This window comes from Falco punctatus (assembly GCF_963210335.1).
Source record: "Falco punctatus genome assembly, chromosome: 10".
Taxonomy (NCBI): Eukaryota; Metazoa; Chordata; class Aves; order Falconiformes; family Falconidae; genus Falco; species Falco punctatus.
In genome coordinates, this window is record NC_137590.1 from 12056322 (window position 1) to 12078519 (window position 22198).

Sequence of the window (22198 nt, forward strand, 5' to 3'; positions counted from 1 at the left end):
CATCTGGACAAACTGCTCTCCTTGTTACTATTAAAGCTTACTTTAACTCCTAGTCTGATCTTGTCAACGGGTACTATTTTCACAGACAAATTCACTAATTTAAAGTCTCTGATTATACCAACAGAATAGTACTGATCATGAAGCAGTCTTAGCAAATGTGTGTAAGAGTACTGGTTCGGTGCCATGAATTTCAGAATAACCCCCCCCACAAAACAACATAATAAAAGTGGCCTGACTTACACAGCCAACAGTTCTCAGTGCAACCCTCACAGAGGGCGAGATAATTAAACTCTGGTATTTTCTGAAACTATGAAACAAAATTAAAATTCTGGGAATATTTGAAAATAATTCTTTTATATAAGTGACAACAGTGACTTAGTATTCTCTTCCAATACTTACAGAGGTTTGCTGCTTCTCCCTGCTGGCTGAGAATCAGGAACAATCTCTGACGCTTCATCTAAATGAGACATTAATTTGGTATCGATTATTATTACAAAAGAAATGGACAAAAAAAAACTTTAAAAGTAAGGACTGTCACCACTTGTAAAATTACTTGCCTAAAGTTTGCTTTTGTGTGGCTGCAATTTCTGCCTCTTGCATAATTTCTAAAACTTCTTCAGCACACATTTGCTACAATGGGATAACACCCAAAAGAAAATTATTTATGTAGGACTATAAACAGTATAACCTCATAAACCTGTATCTTCCCTAATAAAATATGAGATTATTTTTCTATTTCATAGAAGTGCTAATTTCAATACCTTTTCAGGTAGTTTTGCCTCATCTCTGATATTTGAATTTCTGTTCTTCTGTTCTGTTTCACAAAATTCATTGTCTAGTGTAAGTCTCTGCCCACTCTAAAATGCACAATAAGTAACACTGACAATTATAATCTGTAAAAGCAAAAGAAGTAAAATTCTCCTATAAAGTAACACTTGAAATATTCTAAACTATACATTCTAGATGTTGAAGCCTTTTTGGAAAATGTGGCTATATCAAAAAATGCTTCAGAATCCCATAGGCCAAGGTATGGCTGGAATCTGACCCAGAAAGCCATTTAGAGACAGAAATAAAATAAAAATGTTACTATGAAGTCTTTGTACAACTGGAACAGAAGCAAAACCACATATACTCAAACTGCAGTTCAGTGACATCTATGTAGTTTCATTTGACTTTAGTGAATGTCTAATCAAAAATACGTAAAACCAATGCTATAAATACTATAACCTGAAGACGTTAACATTTCACAATATAGCTGAATGTATTACATTTTTTTAAGAGTATTTCAAGACTGTGTAATTTAAGATTCTATGCATACTCTGTTCTCATTATACACAAAGGAAGAATTGCAGTATCTAGTAAAAGCAAATTAACTTTGGGGTCAGAACTGATGAGTGAATGCAAATTTAGCTGATTTTGGAAGAGTTCAGTCTGACTTTACATGTATTAAACCTGAAATCCAGAGGACAAGAAAACACTATGTAATAAAGTAAACCACACTATTTTCTAAAAGTGAGTTGCTGACTGCCAAACTCTAGCTCTTTAAAATAAGAAGTAGGAACAAATTAAAATGGAAATTAATGTTAAACTAAGTAAGAGACTTAGCTACAGATGACATGCATACTCCAGTAGGTTCTTGACAGAAACTCTTTGTTCTGGTCTCATTCATCGCATTATTAGACCTTCCAGCAGAGCTCATCATTTCCAAAGGTAATTTAAATCGTCCTTTACAAGGAGTGGCTGAAAACAAACCAGAAACATGCTAAAATTCTACCATTTCTTCTGTCACAATTACTGTGCTTTCTCTGACATTAATATGAAGAGTTCTACCCATGATCACACCTATTCTATGAACTTTAAAAAAAGTTGGCTAGTATTTATATCAACTCCTTACGTACCTTTTATAATTCTATTGATTTCAATTAAGTTACATGGAGGTTAATGAGCCCACAGACTGTGGATATCTGGAGGCAAGTGATGCTTTTTATAGCTGGACTCTGGTATAAAATGGTCATGTATTTGAAGATTTTACTCTAATGTATTTTTGCTGGAATAGACTGTGTGGTTAATTTCCAAATAAAAGAATTTGCAGAGGTTCTTGTCTTTTTCCATCGTAATCTGAAAATGCATGCTTTTCTACCCTCTGTTACTCTTAATTTACACGTGATATATGCATATACATAACTAAGGATACTGGTGCACTTGAGACAGCTAAAGCGAGAAAATTGTTAGTCATGTTCTGCCACTAGTTGCCTTTCCAGCCTCTACTGGTCTTTGTCTTATGATCTCTCCCTTGTCAAAAGTATTAAATATCTGTTACAGTAAGACTATTAGTAGGAAAGTGATATCTCCCATTTGTGATAAAGTCTCTTCCTTATTCTTTTTGCTGTAAGAGCACTTTTTGACATAAACATCAATAGCCCTGGACCTGTGACTCAACCTTGCAGTGGATCCCACCTCGCTCACTAGCCATATAATCAACTGCCCCTTGAAGAAACACATGCAGTTTCAAGGTAAGAGTAAAATGCAAGTGACAGATTACACATAGGAGAAAGCTGATTTTCCACTGCAACTTCTATTAAAGCACCAACTGCTAAGAATTCTTTAAACCAAGAGTGTATGAGGTAAGCAATGAAAAAACACCTGTGTTTTAGGTCTTCTAGACGACTTCTCAGCTTGCTCCAGAACAAACAGCTGATTGACAGCAGCAGTAAAACCAATAGGTGGCCTTCAGCTGTTTGGAACGCGTGTGCAGCTACTACACTGCATCCTGTCTATAGACCAGTAGCAAGTGGCCTGGCTTAAAAATTTCAAGTTTAAAGCACCTGCTATGGATATTTTGTAAGGTCTACTTTTCATTCCCAGCTCTGCAAAGGATCACAGTTCATGCTTGTATTTCAAAGATGATTTATAGCATATTTTTAACCTGAAAGTACTGGCAAACTTACACATGCTAGCAAATACCAGTGGACTCCTTGTGGAAAATCTTGTAGTTCCAGGAATAAACACAGATGCTTCAGACACTTTCCTTTTACAAGATGTAGTTCTCTTGAAGAACAGAAAAAACTTGGCCACAATACACAGACTTAAGGATGACAACACAAGATTTTAAAAAATCTACTTTCAAGTCTTTTGATACATTCTACTGATGGAATGTCAGTTACCGTTGCTGCACACATCAATGGCATATGATTTTTATGCAGCTCCCTTTTCAGAGAAAGTTCATCAAACACCTGAATTATACAATAATTTATATAATTTAGTTTGAACTGAGATCAGTGATTGTTGTTTTCTAAATTAATTCAATAAAGCATGGACAAATCCTGTCCCTTGTTAACAATCAAGTAACCAAGATTGATTCCCAGGAATTTCTGCAAAGCTATCACATAAGCCATAAACCAGCAGAACCTCAGGGACAGGTTTACTAGACTACTTCTAGCAAGACATGCACTGTGTGTCTGTTGCACAATGAAGACATGGCAGGACTGCTTCATGTTTTCCCCCATCCCTAGCATCTCTGCAGTTAGCCCTAGCAGATCCATAATACACTTAAAATCTCAGAGTGATTGTGGGGCAAAAGGAACACCAGGCTTAAAGAACTGGGCTCCTGTCAGTTTAAACCACAGAATCAGTTATGCATAGCAGCCGTCCCATGAAATTGTGATTTGAATAATCCAGAATACAGGATTCACCTTGAAAACCACATGCTTTTTGTAATCATCAGTATTTGTGAATGCCAAGCCTGTATGACTTGCCTCTAATTACAGCTATAACTATTGCTGATCATTAACAAGTCTCCAGAGGCTACACTAGACTTTTGCATATCCTAAGAGATCTATGCGTGTCTTGAAAATATTTCTCTTTAAAGAGAATTCTCAGAGCATGATGGTCTAAAGAACATTAACAAATTATTTTTATTTTTGTCACATTGTTATAATTTCAAAATACATAATAATGAGATACATTTTTTTGCAAAGGCATTTATACAGTCAGTGTCAAGTGATAAAACAAATCCTGTATTAATTATATCCCAACTGTAAAATAACAGAAGTTTTATAATATAAAATATGATAAATATTGAAATTGACTGGTACTTTACTGTTTTGATAATCCTACTTACCTCGGAGGAACGACCTCTGCATTTTTCTTGAATGTGATTTTTCTTCGGAGTCCTCAAAGTTCCAGGAAGTTGCTGGATTTTGTACTTACTGAGTTGCTCCTCTTCTTCTAAATGTGGCAACAACTGACTTTCTGGTACCAGAACCTATGTAATATTTGGATTTTTTAAATTTTTATACAATATTTGGATTTTATTATGCTTTATATTTTGTATTTATACGAACACACAGAGCGCAACTTCTTTACCCTAACACATTCCCTTCTCGATTTTGATAAACTTCAGAGCTTATACACTTTTACTTTGAAAAGCATCTGACCTAACTTATTTTTAATAAGTTAGGATGGATTATCAAATCACAATTCACATCAAAGAATTTCCCTTGCGTGCATCTGTCTGAAGTATTCTATGATTTGGATATTAATATTGGTGTCCTCCCAAATATACAATATACACACATACTTACTAGAGATCATTTAACTGGTTTTAGAGTTATTTTTACTGACTGGCATTTTAGAAGTCCTTATTTTTATGGTGAATGATCACAAATTAGCTAATAATCAGACTAAATATATAAATCAAGAAAACAACCATCTTGGCATACTGAAATAAAATACCTGTGATCCGTTTTCATCAAAAATGACATGTACAGCTGTTTTGGCAACTGATGCAGACTGCTTCTTACTAAAGTCCTACAAAGTGAGTAATCATTTATGTAAAATACACACTTTTCTCAATATTTTTTTATTATTATTACTACACAATAAATGGAAAAAAATATTTAGAGTCAGATCTCAGGTGTCTGAAATCAGGTTACAGGGGAAAATGAATTCTTCAAGCTCACAGCCGTTCTTTTCCTCATGAGTTTCTCAGTCTGTCAAGAGTTCAGGGCAAAGAAGTTTGTTACAAGCTGGAAGGAATAAGCTATGGCTTGCTAAAAATTTTTTACTAAATGAGTAAATTCGTAAGAGTGGTAAGCATACTGCAAAATGGTATCACTAATGAAGCATTTCTGAAAGACTTCCATATTTCTAAGCATCCAGTTCTTGTGCTTCTGGAAAATTATACATGCTAGGCAAAACTTGACATTAAGCTATGATGATCCTTTTCCAGCTAGTTTTGTTGCAATTAATTCTAAATCTTAGAATCACAGATTCATTTATGTTGAAAAAGAGCTTTAAGATCATTGAGTCCAACCGTTAACCCAGCACTGCCACACCCACCACTAAACCATGTCCCAGTGTGCCACATCTACTCATCTTTTAAATACATCCAGGGATGGCGACTCCACCACTTCCCTGGGCAGCCTGTTTCAGTGCTGGGCCACCCTTTCAGTGAAGGCATTTTCCCTAATAGCCAACTAAACCTCCCCTGATGCAACCTAAGGCCATTCCCCCTCATCCTTATTGGGCATCTTTACTGAAGCTTAATAAATTATGGGATAAATACTGTTCTGTAGCAGTCATGTTAATCAGAAATATTTGGTATAAACAGATACTGATAATCACAGCTATAACAATATTTATGTGACAATGAGACATTTATTTTGAATCCATTGGAAACTATTTGGAAAGTTGTTTAAATCTTACCTTACACTTACTAAATCCATAAATCTTTCTGGTTACATCTTTGATGTCCAAGATATAATCAAAATATAAAAAAAATATATCTCCTTCTTGATTACCCACATTCATTGGTCTTTTTAGATCTATTGTTAATAATTTCTTTGAATCTTTTTCTGGACAAAAACAAAATTTGAAAAGTAGTTTCACTACAATTTAGCAAGATCTCATGTAATATTTGCAAATACATGAAACTTGCTGGCATTCTTCAGTTCAGCTATTAAGATATATATTTTATTTAATTCACTCTATCCTACAATAGATTTTATTAGTGAAACAATTCAAGATTCAATCTTTTAGAAATTCTTATTCTGTATATTGCCCTGTGGAATTTTCTTTTGAAGGTTATTTACCATTGCTGCAGACAAATTACAGATACATACAAAACTATTCTAAGTAGTTTAAAAGGAACATTATTAAATGTCATTGTCTTATGCCTTATTCTGCATTGAAATTAACTCTAATGTGATGCAAGACATTATTTTAAAATTATTTTAATAAAATCATACCTGCATGCCTAAAATGCAAATGTCACTGCAATGCAATTGTAACCCAGATAAAAACAGTACCTATAATATTTTAAGTGGAAATTTTGCTTCGCTGAGAATTGAGTCAGTACTTTACTATTAATCAATTTGAAAATCCAAGTTAGTGTGTAACAAAGGTCACATTTTTGAACACCAATACCTTCAAGGCTGTATAGGGCTACCTCTTCTTCGGGTATAACAACTGTTTCCCACTGATGATCCTTATTTGAAAAATGCATATTTTTAAAGATAGAAAAGCATTATATTACAATTAAATGAAATGCAGTGGTCAAAAAGTTATTCAGTGAGGACAATTTTTAAATTTTTTTAATCCTCTGTTACAATACAAGGAGTGACAATGAACAGAAGCTCCATTTATAAGAGTGAACATTTTCAAAGAGCTTTGCCAGAGACATTAAACTAAACAGTTGAGTCCCATCTACAAAAATTGTAACTGAAATTTTGTAAATGGCTTCTTGTTCACAGGTGCATGTGTTAAAACTGCAAACAGTATTAGAAAGCCACTACTTTGAAATTGTTCGATCTAAATATGTACACTGAATCCAGGTTTTTTTCCCCTCCACACTGTAACTGCATGTGTAACTTTGATGGGGGAACCAAATTTGATACACTTGGAAGTATGTGTATCTACTGCCTCAGAACAATCTAGTACGGCAAACAAAAATTAGCTTACTGTATCATCTGCTGCCACATAGAACGATATACTTCTGCTACCAACATTAAAATCAATCCAAAATTCTTCAAGATTTTCATCCATTGGTATTTGTAGCTAAAACAAAAACATTAAGATAAAAAGAGTAAGAGCTGAGAACAATGATTTATACCAGCTAACAGGCTTTGTGTTAGTCTGAGAAACTTTGAATACATGCAGATCTGTATACACCTGAAAAAAAAAAAAAAAAGATTTTTTTTTTTACTTGATGCTTATTCTTTCTTTACTAGAAGGCAGAAATCCTTCAACTGCACTAATGAAAATCTGTGGATATGATTAAGTCTGAAACTTACCTCATATTCACCAAGAGCTGCTGATAAACACGGATATGTAAAAACCCTGTAAGAAAAGGGTATTTTGTCAAGTATCCTAAAATGCTGTAAATACACTGTTCGTATCTGAACACAGCGACTGGACTGTATTTTCAGCACAAATCTTGTGTGCTTCAGAGACCAAGAGATCAGAGCAATCAAAAGAGCAGTCACTTGACTGCATTTCTTTCCCAAAGGAGACACCATGAAAAAGTATACAGCCTCACAATGAAAGCAGCGGTCTCAGACCTCTTGTCACAACATTCATATATCTAGTTTATCTGGTATTTTAAGAATGGTATTCAAGCTGAATATACACCTAACAGAAAGACATACAATCTCTTTGCTGTCATGACATATAAAAAGTAAGATGCAGAGCATGTGATCATATGCATAAGAAAAAAGCTCGTATTTTCTTTTCTTTTTCATGTCCCATTTCTCTACCAGATGTTCTCATTGATCATTATCTCAATGGAAATACCCTAAATCAATAAAGGAATATACGCTAACCGATTACTAGCGATTGTTAATGATGTTTCCTCAATTATTGAGCATCTCAAAATTTTCCAGTGGAATTGACTAGAATACAAAAACTGGCTTCTTACAAACATTTATTAAAGGAAGCGAAGCAAACACTTTATATTTTTAAGGATCTTTTCAAATGCATGTCCTTTATTTAGTGACCAGTTCTTCAAGCAATTATCTACTAATCTGAAACATATGTTTGTGTTTTTTCCAAATAATAGGAATTACAAAAAATTAACATCTTAATAGAGAAGACAGTATTAGTGACAATGTACCAAAAGATGGTATTACTCAATTTCTTTACTGTTTAATATTTTTAAACTATCTTAACTTCATGTGGTTGTTGACTTCCTAACACAGAAATATTCATCTTATTTGCTTGTATTCTTTTAATTCAGAGTTTCCCAAAACCAGTCTTTATGATACAAAGGTAACTCCCAAGGAACGGTCAAGAAATCCAAAAAAGAAAATATATTGGCTTTCAAAAAAAATTGTTTTACCTTCTTTTGTCTCCAAGCATGCCATTCACCTGGTTAAGAAATTTTCTGCAATCCTATTAAAACACAGAAAGTTCTTAAAGATTTGTAAAATGAATGTTTACCTGCCTGTAAATATTTTTCGAAAGACTTACTGTTTCAAACTCAGAATCTTTAATTCCTTTAAATGCAGTGGACACAAACTCCATGGGAAACCACTTGCATGCCAGTTCTCGTCTTTGTTTCTCTGATACCATTCTGCATAAAGCTTCTGTAATGGCTACTTGCAGGTCATAGTCTACAGCACAACACATTTTACAGGAATAGCAGTTTTAAAGATACTAATGATATAAAAAAAATATTACATAGGAAACTGGTATATGCACTGCTGAACATTTCCTACTATGTTATCACATCACATCCAAATATGTAACCCATAAAAGATCCACAGATAAAAGGATATATAGATAAGGGAATAAGAATGACTAAACAACTTATGTTTCAAAATGAAATTTCAACCAAACTTTCAAAGAGCATCTGAGCAACACTAGGTGTACAAGCAAGAGGTAAGAACTTTCCAGCTTTCACCTGTCAGAACTGGGAAACCGTTGGATACCAAGTGACCCCTGAGAGAAGTTACAGTACTACTAAACATGGCTAGCACTTCACTATCCTCAAAAGACTGACTTCCTTACGATCTTTTTTATTTTAAAACTTATATTCTACAGAAGGACTGAAAATTGCAGTTAGCCACACACTACACAGATCTGAAACATTCTATTTTGCAGATTGCTTTCATGCACTATTTTTATTTTCCAGAGGACTCTAATCACAACATTCTGCAGCTTCTTTAATGGGTCTGCATGCAATTTTTTAAGCTCACTACTAAATTGTCTGTTACGTCCTTTGCTCACCTCCAGCATCCAAAATTCTGCTCCCCATGTCACTCCTGCCAAACAATGTAACATTACATCAAAACAGGACATCAACACAAAGCATAGAAGTTTATTAATTACAAGCTTTCAATGTATGAGATAAAACCCTGCTTCCACTAAACTATTAGACATCAAAGGGGTAAGTCTGTTATGCTAAGGATATACATCTGAAAGTACTACTGGGGAAGTGAACCACCTGATAGACGTAATTTTTATTCTATTTATTTTTTCAAATGCTGTAAAAAGGTTTCCCAGTGTGAATAACTTGTCCTTCCAGTGACTGATTCACTGTACTTTACATACATACTTACAAATAAGAATTTAATTATTTTACAACAACTGGGACGAGAAGACCCAGATCAGGAAAGATGTAAATTTAGGCTTGTAATGGAGAATAACCCACGTGAATACCTGCCCACAGCCACTACCACTGGCAACACAAAAGCAAATGCAAAAGTGATTTGAGCAGGGACCAATCTGCATGCAGCATGTCTTAGTAAAAACTGCCTTCCCAGCTATGCAAATGATATAATGCTATAAAAATTATACTGAAGATTATTTACATGACAAGCAACATTTCCTTTGTAGCAAATACTTTTTTCCTGACATCTCGAGGCATGTTGTCAAGCATTAAATTCAGTTTTCTTACTACCTAAGAAGAGTGGAAAAAGGGGAGTGAGATAAACTTTATCAACTTATTTTATATTTAAAGTTATTCTTATTTTGGGCCCTTGCAATGTATTTCATACCACTGAAGAGAAATAATTGCAAAACAAGAAAAGAAAATGAGTTATATCTTACCTTAAATGCCATTTATCTTAATACTAACTACATTAATTCCAATAAATTACATAAGCTTTAATGTGAACATCAGCTGTTAAAGGGCTATGCTTCATTTTTTCAGCCTTAAATACATCAAAAAATCCCCAAAACTTTCAAAGCTGGAGTGCTGTCTGTAGTCTATTGCTGAGCTAAAGTGTACCTTAAGTTTGAATTAAAAAGCCTCTCCTTTGAGGATGCAGCCTTTATAGAAGACTTTTCGTAACTTTCCCTTTCTTTGGGGGGGGGGGGGGGGGGGAAGGGAAAACCTGACAACCTGAGTTTACAAAAATAAATAGGAGACATTTGTAATATACTAGAAGGTATGCAGGTTTCCTACAAGTATCTAAGGAATTTACAGCCAAGAATCTTAATCCTATTTATAGCAGTTGTAATAGAGCATATTATTTCCTACGCTTCTATACAGCTTTCTCACCAGAATCTTAATACCATTGTTTTATTAATAACTGTCAAAAAAAGTCAGTAATCTGAAAAAAAAACACCCACCAAACACCAAACCCCAACATACGAATGACAACAAATATTCCCAAAGAAACATTAAATCATCCTTCTGCTACTAGAGCACCACAATAGTCTTCCTTTTGCAGCATCTGTACAGTTAAAACACTAACCAGAAAATTATTGCTTAGAAAGAAGAGTGTTTACCTCATGCTGAACATAAATACTAATTCTTACGTCAGTGATGAGTGTACATGTTCTCACAACAAAGTTTTCTAGTATTTGCATTTTACCTAATGAATAGGAAGAAATCAATTAGTTATAAAAAGTGTATTAGGGTACCCCCTCATCAGCATCTGGATAAAGACTCATCTTCATTTAGAAATAAAATATAGTATGTCTTCCTGTCCATACAAGATTACTGATATTAAAATAAGACCCAACCAAACATCTTAAGCTTAATGGTTAAATGCAAGACAAAACAGTTATTTAAAGTTTATAGCAAATATGGCTCTTTACGATGTTACTATTCCTGTGCACCACTACGTAAGTCCCTTGGGCATGAGATTATTTTAAAAATACACTGATTAAGTATTCTGAAGAGACATTTTAAGGTTAACTATCATATCTACCATACACTTTTTTAAAGCTCACCTTCAGGTCTGCTATCACATATAGCCTACAATAAAAAAACAAAACCAAAACAAATCATTTTGATACTGTAAATATTACAGCATGAAAATCAGGTAGCGTACCTAAAGCAAGTAATCAAAAAGCATTTAAGATTATAAAATTATCTCATCCTTAATGAAGAACATGAGACTTCTTCTAATACCAAGTGTCATTTTCCAATATTATATTTCAGTTAAATTTATGGAAATTACTTCCCCAATGATAAATTTTTTTATGCACTGGAAAAACCTCACAGATCTTATAAATTTGAGGTCTTGGGATTAGCATACCAATAATTTATGTAATCAAATTTAGAGTAAGATTAAATTTTTTTGTTCACTGAACACTTAAGTTGTTTTCTTTATTTCATGATGCTCATCATGAACAGAAAATGAGTATGAATACAGGCAAATTGTTTATCCAAAAAGACTTACAATCTATATCAGAAATCATTGTAACATTAACTTTCAAAGGATATTAAATGGAAACAATAGAAACACATTTGAAATTCTTTTGTTGATAAACTACTGGTAATTAATTTACTAGTAATTTATTAATAATACACACAATGTATTTTATTATCAAAATATTTTTACCAGCAACATGTTGAAGAAATCTTCAGCCAGATTTGTAAGCATTTCATTCTTTTCATTTCCTCCACGGATCAAAATTCTTTTTACCTTTTCAAACCAATTAACCACGTAAAGGGAAAATAAATCTATTTTAATAGCATGAAGAAGGACAATAATACATATTATACTGAAGTAAAATTATACAAACTATACAATGATTGAAACAACAGCAACATTACCAGTCTGCTGAACATACTTTAGTGCCAGACTGAAATTTTTCACTCACACTAAACAAATGTAGGTGATTTCAAACTAAGGTAATTTCTGTAGCTGATATTTTAACACAAAAACTAGAGGACTACTTTTACACCTGCCATCACAAACAGAAGAGCTGAAAATGGATAATGGCTGAATGGAAAAGTATGTTTGCAGATGTGAATATAAGCATGAAGTTAACACCAGGGGTTTTTTTTAGTAAAGCAGTTGAGAAGGCAATCGAGTAACACATCTGACATTGCCATTAATTTTCTTCAGTGAAGTCTCTGGTGAAAGTAGTAAGAAGTGGTATCTATTTTTCGGTATATTTATTATGTTGAGTTACAAATGATTTAATGTATTCAACGTACAGATCGAAATAACACCAAATAATCTGAGTAGCACTACAACCTGTTGAAAGAAAAGGTACATTATTGCTGTTGCAAGTATTAACAAAATAATTAATAAATTGCACCAGGAAATTCCAACTCCTCAATCAAAAGCAGTATAGCAAGTTCATATAAAGATATCACCTTGTTGTAAGCATTTCTAAATTAATTATATATTGCATAATTTGCAATACCTTCACTTAGAGCAGCATCACTTTATAAGGAGTCACTTGTCAAGGAACATTTAAATCTGAATAACGTTTGTTGCAAAGTTATGGGAAATTCTTAATTCAGAAACAGTCAAGGGCCAAATCAAATACTAAGCTGTTCAGCAGTCAGGCAGTACTTACGCATGCTCTATTAAATTATATATATATTTTTAAGAAGTTCATGTATGCTTTATATAGTTTTACTTATCCTTCCAATAAAGCCATGTTTTATCATTGCTGGGACCCCATCTTCTCCTGCTATGCTGATTTTGTTCCAACATTTCTGAACAGAATTTAGTAAAGTGGAAATAGTTTTGACTTCTTGTTTGTCAAGTTCCTGAAATTGAAATTACAATACTGACTTTAGTATACAGTTCTAGAGGAACCTGTATTTAATGAACCAGATGCCTTTTTGTTTTCAAAAGCCACCTTAATTGTAGCCTGAAGTAGAATTTTTGTTCTTGAATTTTATTTCAGTTTTTCAAATCAACTGCTGGTATAAACCAAGCCAAATGAAAAACATTTTTTCAGACTATTAAAATGACCATATAGATTACACTAATGTAATAATTATATTACCCAACACAGAAGCTTGTCTAATTTGTTGACAAACTGGTTGCTGCATTTGTGAGAGGCATTTTCACAGTCTTCTGCTGCCACAAACTGTTCTAATAATCGGAAATCTTTTTTTCTTGTAACTTCATCAAGTAACTTTTCAAACTGTCAACGATAAAAGAAAACAGAGCAACTGTATTACTGTATGCTTAACACCAATACTAATTTCGCAAGATTTAGCATAGGTTTTATGCAATCACCTGTTGCATTCTAAGAAAATATTCTGAATCACAGAATCGATAAATGTAAAACCTAAAGCATGGAACATCATATCTAATACACTAATCATGCAAATACTTATGAACCGAGTTTTTAATTATGTGCCAGTTTTCCTTAACTGAATGTTTTTTCTTTCCTCATGCTACAAACAAATGCTTATATAAGTTCTCACTGTGTTAATATCCCATCCTTACTACATATAATACTTTGCATTTCTAAGTTATCTATTACTGATTTTAAAAGATGTTAATATATTTGAGCACTACTGCCTTCCTCGACTATTTTGCCCCTCTATTCTTTCTAGACCAGTTATAAACAGACTTCAGCATTTTGAGCTCAAGCATCATTCTAACTGATTCATGTATGTCAAATGCATGATTTTAATCAGTAACTATTTCCAATTCCTCTTGCTTCCTACCCAGCTACTTAGCACTAACCTACATCAAAGGAAAATTTCTTCCTACAACATTCTTTTCCACACTGCGAATTTTACTTGTAATTAAATACCAGAAGCAGCGCTTTAAGCTAGTAATTAAAACAATCAATACTCAACTATCCTGGTCCATAAACACATACCTGCATCTCACTCTTGGCTGCCATTTTTGCAGTTCATCTACTCAGCTGCATAAGGGAACAACCATCACATCACCAAAACACAATTCACTGACTTAGACTCAAATCAGTTTCACGAACACCAGCGATCAGTCAAAATACATTACAAATTCCAGAATTTGTCACTCGGCTAAATACTGTTTAGGAAATTAAACTAACTGGGGATATAATGAAACACCCTTGCGTGGATAAGCAATTGCTTAAAATGAGAGGGGAAGGAAGGATCAACTTTGGCAATGGAGGAACAGAGGGTCCTGCAGCGGACAGTCCGTATTTCTCCACAAGGAAAAAAACAACAACAAAAAAAACCTTCACTAATTCATTCAGAATAGGTAAGTCAACAGCAGAACTCCAGAAGGGCCTCATTATAAAATAATAAATTAAATCATTTAAGAAAAATGTGATGAACGCATGCAGGTAAAAAAGCTATCCTAATTATACATAGCGGTGCGCTCTGACATGACTATCACCAAAAAGGAAGATGTCAAAATTATAGTTTTCTGAAAACATTTTCTTAATACTCAAAAGCTGACCTAAGTATCTTGTTTTGAGAGTCAATGTATTTAAAAAACCCAACAAACTTCTTTATGCTTTGTATAAATTAATCTATATTGCCCAATGCAGCAGCAAAAGAATGCAGCAGCCTCCACTGCAGCCTGGCTATCACCTCACAGGCCTCTTTGCTCAGTCCTAGTCAGACATGCCAGAGAAAACATGAATCCCCTTCTGCGTGCCTCCTTTCGACCAGGGGGGAAGACCTCCGCCCTCCAAACACACACGCAGTGGCTAGCACCTCCCTCAAGAACTTTGTTACTGGGAGGCAAAGGCCCCGCACCCCCGTGCCACCAGCCACCTCAGCGCCGGCAGAGCTGCTGGCCGCGGGAGGTCGGCGGCGAAGCCCCCCAGCATGGCGCCCTTCACATGACCGCCACGGCACACCAAGGCACCGCTTCCCGCCGACCAATCACTTCCAGCGCCGGTAGTCTCCAGCCAATCATTGCCCGCGCGGGCGGCATACGGGCCAATCGCCACCGCAGGCGCGGGTCGCAAGGCGGGTTTCCCTTACCGTCAGGCATCCCCGCGCAGAGGCTTCTCCTCTCTCCGCACCTGTGGTGGCCTCACCTAGCCGGTCAGCTGCCGCGGAGGGGGCGGCGTGGGGTGGGAGCAGGGGTGCCTCGGCCAGGCCACGGGGAGCCCCCTCAGGGCCGGGCCGCCAGGAGCCGTCTTTGGCTGCGCTGGCGCCTCCTGCGGCCGGGAGATCTGGCGCCGCTCGGACGTGCTGCAGCCGCCCTGATGGCTGTGAGAGCCCCGCTGCCCGCCGGGTGAGGCGCCTACCCTACCCTACCCTACCCTACCCTGCCCGCCCAGCGCCCCTGCCCGCCCAGCGCCCCTGCCCGCCCAGCGCCCCTGCCTGCCGTGCCGAGCGGGAGCTGCCGCAGCCCCAGCACCGGGGCCCGCAGGAGGAACGGGAACGGGGCTCGGCGGTGCGGTGCCAGCGGTGTGCAGTAGCCACGGTAGCCAAGCACCTGCTTACGCGGGCCCGCTGCTGCTCCGTTCTGCGTTACAGGTTGTCGTTACTGATAACCAGTACGTAGAACGTTAATTTCAGTGCATAGTGTAGGCAGAAGTTAGGGGGCACGAGGTTGCTAAACCAGCATAATTCAATTGTACGCTTAATTCAGCAACATTTCCACCACCACGAAGTGCCCGAGTAGGCAAGGCCGATACAGCAACGCAGACACGGACCTGCTGGCTTCTGTGCTCTTCATCAGAGGGAACTGGGTAAGGTGTTCAAATGAAATCCAGCCGTTCCAGAGTGGGGCTTTACTAGTATTGGTGTGATACTGGTGTATCTATCTAACACAAACAGGTGTTAACATTCAGCATGAATCTTTTGTATTATTCCAATGGAGTATCAGGAGGCATCTCCATTCATACCCGGAATAAGCAGTAGGGGAACATGGAGGAGACCAACCACCTTTCACAGTAGGCAAACTTGCAGCAATTGTAAGTACCACCACTGACTTCCTAAAATAAGAAAACAAAATACTATAAAAGGTAAAAAAGCTGTACAGGAAGTATTTAAAGTACCACCAGATGTCACTGTAATTCAAGAAAATGACAAGTGGTATGAGACTTGGATCCTCTCCACTGAGGATTTGATCCCATGGGCGTGAGTAGTGCTGAGCATTTTGCAGGAGGCATGCTCAGTTCAAGGGATTAACTGCAGCATTAGCTGCTGTCACATTTGTTCTTGGGATGCTTTAGTAGAAAGCAGTGGGTGATCTGAAACAGATCTGTAGAAGTACAGCTTTACTGAGAAACCTACTAGGGACAAAACTTTCCATGAGGAACCTGGAGCATCCAAAATTTTCTGTAAAAACTGAATTAGCATCAACACAGGCTTAGACTATTTCCAGATTTTCAGATCTTGTAAAGAAAACAGCCTTACTCATTCTAGAGTGAAAGAAAAGTGAGTCATTAAGTCTGGGAGAAGTGGATCATACACTTTCCCTCCTGCACCAGGTACGCTGACATGATTGGTGTCAAACAGACAGAAATAAACATCCCCTAATGCCTATTTTAGAATCATAGAATAGTTTTGTGTTAGAAGGAACCTTAACAATCATCTAGTCCAATCCCCTTGCCATGGGCAGGGATACCTTCCACTTGACCAGATTGCTCACATTCTGTTTGGTTTAGCAGAAGGGAGGTCAGCAGAAAGCAGAATTTTCATTAAGTTATGCATTACACAGATTGGAACAAGCTGCCGTTGTATGTAGAACTAAAGGGTCAGAAGCGTTGATGCCAACAGTTTTAATACCAAGTGTCAGCTGATACAGCTGCAGATCTGAGGGAGAAAGCCTAATCAGGAAAGAAGTCAGCGCTGACATTACACTCTTGTTGACAAATGACTAATCATTTAGACTTGCTGCTCTGTGTCTTTACCAGGCAATGCTTGTAACGTACATACAAAATTGTTGTGAGCACTGATGAGACACTAAATTAAGTACTGCAGTTACGATTGACTGTTAGCATATTACTCAGTACAAGTTGGAATTTAATTTTTTGTGTTTGTAAGATATATGCAAAGAAACTATGAATTTGAAGCCAAATGTCAAAATAACACCTACATTAAAAATAATGCTATCTGTAAAATAAACCTGATGGTTGGATGTTCACAGCAAAAGTCAGTCCTTCTCTTAAATACTCTTACACACATCCCCACCCATGAGGCTCAAGCAAATTCACATTGTTTTCAAGAGATTTGTTAAAATCAAAGACCACTATCTCTATCCTTTGCTGGTCTTCTGGCTAGGTGACACTGTGGCTGCTGTATTTATTTCCAGGTGATTCTTAATACTCTATTTTATTGGGTAAAGTTACGACAGTTAAGGTGTTACTACTGCTAGTTCCGATTTAGGTCAATAGCGTAGGAAAATGGAAAACCAAGAGTCATAAAGATAAGGTATTATAACATCATGCTTTCTAAAAGCACCCTCCTTTATAGGTCTACATGCTTATATTTATAACACGTAATTGGTATACTTTGTAATAGAAATTGACATTGACATTCTGAAGCAACTTAGTGTAATATAGACAGCCCATACATTTAAATTGTGATTTGCAATAATCGTCTTTCCCCTAAACAACTTTGATAATGCAGTGTTGAGGTTATTAACACTGATTAAAAAGTAATTGGTAATATATATCTTCTAGTTAAATGTCTCCAATTTTGCTTTAGAAGAAACCTGGCAACAGTTTATTCACATCTTGACCTGTATCAAATAAATACTTGACACTGCTGGAGATGCATTTCAAGACAAATCAGTTACTGCAGAAATGGACATCTCAACATACCATGTGTCGCCAGATACATTTTTGAGAAACCTTTGAGTGAAAAGAACATGTTTTGGGAGGATAGACTGCAGCAATGAAAACTGAAAGAACAAATGCAAGATAGAATAACACAACTGAGGGGCTCAGAAATTAATGTGTTAAGTACAGTCTAGCACAGCTTTGGAAAGTGCTGTTAGAAAACCCCTTTCTCTTCTTCTCCAAGAAACCATATTAGAATCAGTTGGCAGTGTTGGTTTGTTTGGGTTTTTTTTTTTCCCCAATGTTGTATCTTAATCCTGCAGGTGCTGCTTGTGCAGAACTCTTGATGTGAAATGGAAGCAAATTCCATGTAAGAAGTGGCAGCCTGATCATTTTTGCAGCTGTATAGACTAACCACTGTATTTTTATCAAGTGCTGTTCATTTTCTAGCAACTTGAACTCACCTTACTTTCCTGAGTATATTGCTCTGGAAGTAACAATCCAGCACTAAGTTGCTTCATGAATTTTCTTAAACATTAACAGGAGTACATACCATTGACAAAACCAACATAAAATTATGAAAAGCTTTTATTACAGTCTTTTGTATTACAATAGCCATAGTTTTATTACTGTTTTTTTAAATGAATTAAGCACTTTGCAACCATACAACTCTCCACTGAAACAAAATGACCTTTTGTCTAATGTATGTGCTTTACTGATACACTGTGTAATGTACTTTATTCTCGAGAAGACATTTCATCAGGAAAGACAACACCTATTCATTTACATGGATTCCATATGTATTTTTTAAAAACATGCTTGAAAGAACCTTGAAACTGTGGACTGCTCATTCATTTATTGCATCACTATAATAAATACAAGTTTTTAAAAGTGCATTATATGGCAAATAACCCTTGTGAGGAATTCACTTTTACAAAATCCTCATTATAACAGAAGTGCTCACTTTGAACACAGTGCAAGCAGCCAAATTGTCCTGAGAATTTATAACGGTGGTCATAAGCTTATCTTCACAACTTAGTACCACTACTTAATGGCTTAATCCCCTTTTTGTCACCTAGAATCACTACTGAATGTGACAGGAAAACATTAAGTGCAAATTTCATCTTACATGTGACAGATGCCAGTACTCGTGTGAATGTTTTAACAGCTTAACCCAGAGATCACCCGCAGGTCCGTTACGAGGAAGGCCTGCTTGACCCACAGTCAGCCACGACAGCTGCTTTAGTAACAGCTACTGTCAATTATTCTCCAGCAGTGCAAGACAAGCAAAGACAAAAGGCAAACTTGGAATAATACTTCAGTATTCAAGATTTTGCACATGCAAATACCCTGAGGGGTTGTGGAAGGAAGACAATACAAGCCAAACTCACATCACTGAGACATTCATTTCTCACCTCTCTCCTACACTGTATACATGACGTTAACCTTTAAACTGACAACCTCAGCTTTACATAATCTATCCCGGCCTGCAACACCACTCAGATTTGACATTTGCTGGCACATGACAAAGTCCCTCCCAGAAGACAGCAACAGCACCTTTCTGCCAGGAAGCCAAGTACTGTGTTGGGCTCCAGCAATGTCCATTGTAAACTAGTGTCAAATACCAGTCTGGTAACAACAGGATTTTTTATGGTGTGCTGAAAGGTGATGCCTTGGTTTTGCTGATGGAAGAAATACAGTAGTTTGGGAGGGGAACAATATTTTAAAATAGTGCAAGTTATTCAGCACAAGTGCTGTGCATGTGTGTTTGTCTTCTTTTTACTTTGCTGACGAGTACATAAAACTTTGCTTATATGGACTTTAACAATACTAGATAAAAATTAATGAAATTCCTTAAGTGAGTGTTTCACAAAAGTAAGGGTATGCAATTTCAATTCACGCCAAGAAAGATTCTTCTGCAGTCACTGAAGGTGTGTTTCAGCTCATCTAACTTGATACCTACAGACTCTGGCATAATTTGGCACAATCTGCATGAATGCTGAGAATTTCAGTATGGCAGAACTAGTCCTGCAGCGTTCTCTCTGCACTCAGCAGAGATGATGCAGTGTGTCACACCGCAGGTAGTCTGCTAACCATAGGAAAAACATCTCCATTGACTATGAAGACTCTATGTTGACTAGTTCAGATATATTATGTCCTGTATTGTCATATGTCATTTAACCATAAGAAGCCCACCACAGGAGGCAATAAAGCCTTACAATTAATTAGGCAGTGCCCCTTCTTACAGAGCTCTCATTTTTTGTGCCATATGAGGAAGACTAGTCTTCCAGTTCCCTGCATTGATTTTTCCAGGAGACAAGAGCTGCTGCTACATTGGCAATGGTCACTCCTCTAACCCAGATACAGAAAGTAAAGCAGGCGGATTGAAAGGAGACAGCACCCTTTGTAGCTCGCAATCGCACCTCAGCCTCACCTACTCCTTCAAAACAATTTCAACTTCGTTCAACCTCAACAGTACTCCAATACAAAGTTAAAGGAAACTACATGGTCAGTTCTCAGAGGTTTCAAACAGGATTGAATTTTCTCAGTACTCTGCAAGAGGTGCTCTGCAGCTCACAGAATCATTAATGATTTCCGTTCCTTTGAAAGCCAAAGACTAATGGAACGAGGCAGCTTCTTCACTTGAAACCCCAGCTTTGCTAAATGGGTATCACAAATAAGGAGTAACATTAAGTTGCCAGACACATGAATTTTCTTGGGGTTTCTGCACTTCCAGAAATACTAGGCTTTTTTGACTGATATATACTTGGCTGTGGGTTGCTTACAATGGTGATTTTAAGAACAACTCGTGATTTTGATGCATAAGCAGCAATCCAAAATAAGATGCCCAGATAAGTGGCCTGATTTTCGTGGTATAGGCCTAAAAAGCAGCTCTTCCAATACATCCAATCAGCCAGTTTTGAAAATTTATGCTACACATATAAAGCTAAACTTTCCATGCACTTATGAATATGTATGAAAAAAATAATGGAGAATATTTTACTTGTTAGATTTAAGCCTGTTGCCAATCTTAAATCACACTAAAACCACAAAATTAAAGTAGTAGAGCAAGAAGCATGGGCAGACTGCACTTAGTGTTACTGTGCTCTCCCTGCTGCAGAAGGGATTCTGTTTATGGGTCTAAGTATCAGTTTACCAGTAAAACCATGATTTTGCTTTTACCATGAACTTTTTTTGGAGTTCAACTGGTTTATAATGAGAAGTAGTTGATTAAAGAATTCAAACATACTACTGCAGTAGCACTGGGACGCTGGGGAACAGGGAGTCATCGTTCAGGGTTCTGGCATGCTATTCCAGGGCTCTGTAACCAGCTCCTTGTACTGTCTATTTATTTGTTTTTTAAATAAATGTATCTATCTCATATCAATGTCTTGATTTATATATTTACCAGTAACAGTGGTAAAGTCATTAGCATTGATACAGTGCTTCGAGATCTTCAATTGCAATTGCAACACAGATGCAAAACTGCTCTAGTTTCCCTTAGGAAAAACAGGTGCACAAGGAAAGGACAATTCCTGTACCACTACCCAGAGAAAAAGCCTACTTGTGCATCACCTCAAAAAGATGAGAACTTCCCCGTGAAGATCTGCCTTACACACACTTCAGTAACAATCATTCCTGCTGCCTATTGCAAACACTGGAGATTAAAAAAAAAAAAAAAAAAAAAAAAAAAAAGTGCCTTTTCTTAAGGGAAACGGGGCTGATGGCACATTTTCATGTATGTTCTGCTTGTAATAACATTTAATTTCTAACTCAAATATTAAAGGAAACATTTAACGTGATTACAGTCCTAGGTTTTTTTTATATATATATATATAAATACAAGCACTCCCCACAGTGTCTGCCATCTAAATTATGCATAAATGGAATAGTGCCCAGACTTAGTGAGATAATATAAACAAAATTAGAAACGCAACCAGTAAAGCCACACTGTCCATTTAGGAAACAATCACAAATATTCTATGCAACCTAGAACATTCCTAGCAACATGAAATGTCCTGTTTTTCTCTCAGGTAGTCTGACAGCATCCCCTGGAATCATCCTGCAACAGCTCATATACACTACAAGAAATCACATGAGCTTCCAGCAGATGTAACTCAATACACATTTTGGCCCTTTTTACTTTCTGAAAGGTTTAGAACAGTTTGTTCGGGTCATTGGCTACTTTGCTACCCTGAAACACTTTGGCAGGTTTGGCAGGTTTCAAAAAGGGAGACTGCTGCCATGGGAGCAGAGAGCCATGCCAAGGAAGAGAGGGCCACCGAGACTACTGACGAGCTGCTCTGCGTCC

At 36.6% G+C, this 22198-nt stretch overlaps 1 protein-coding gene across 1 annotated transcript in view; it reads right to left on the bottom strand.

Moving 5' to 3' along the window:
* Positions 1 to 22198, bottom strand: part of SYCP2 (synaptonemal complex protein 2) — a gene marked incomplete at its 5' end in the record, with an annotated part of 36792 nt that overhangs the window by 13659 nt on the left and 935 nt on the right. Inside the window, 20 exons of the mRNA XM_080405900.1 lie at positions 400 to 516; positions 554 to 630; positions 762 to 857; positions 1625 to 1740; positions 2949 to 3048; positions 4121 to 4264; positions 4735 to 4809; positions 5707 to 5855; positions 6427 to 6487; positions 6961 to 7056; positions 7293 to 7338; positions 8336 to 8388; positions 8467 to 8609; positions 9226 to 9260; positions 9810 to 9898; positions 10732 to 10817; positions 11179 to 11203; positions 11793 to 11955; positions 12813 to 12958; positions 13201 to 13341. Of these exons, the coding sequence (XP_080262026.1) occupies positions 400 to 516; positions 554 to 630; positions 762 to 857; positions 1625 to 1740; positions 2949 to 3048; positions 4121 to 4264; positions 4735 to 4809; positions 5707 to 5855; positions 6427 to 6487; positions 6961 to 7056; positions 7293 to 7338; positions 8336 to 8388; positions 8467 to 8609; positions 9226 to 9260; positions 9810 to 9898; positions 10732 to 10817; positions 11179 to 11203; positions 11793 to 11955; positions 12813 to 12958; positions 13201 to 13341 (1958 nt within the window). The remainder of the gene's footprint in view (positions 1 to 399; positions 517 to 553; positions 631 to 761; positions 858 to 1624; positions 1741 to 2948; positions 3049 to 4120; positions 4265 to 4734; positions 4810 to 5706; positions 5856 to 6426; positions 6488 to 6960; positions 7057 to 7292; positions 7339 to 8335; positions 8389 to 8466; positions 8610 to 9225; positions 9261 to 9809; positions 9899 to 10731; positions 10818 to 11178; positions 11204 to 11792; positions 11956 to 12812; positions 12959 to 13200; positions 13342 to 22198) is intronic.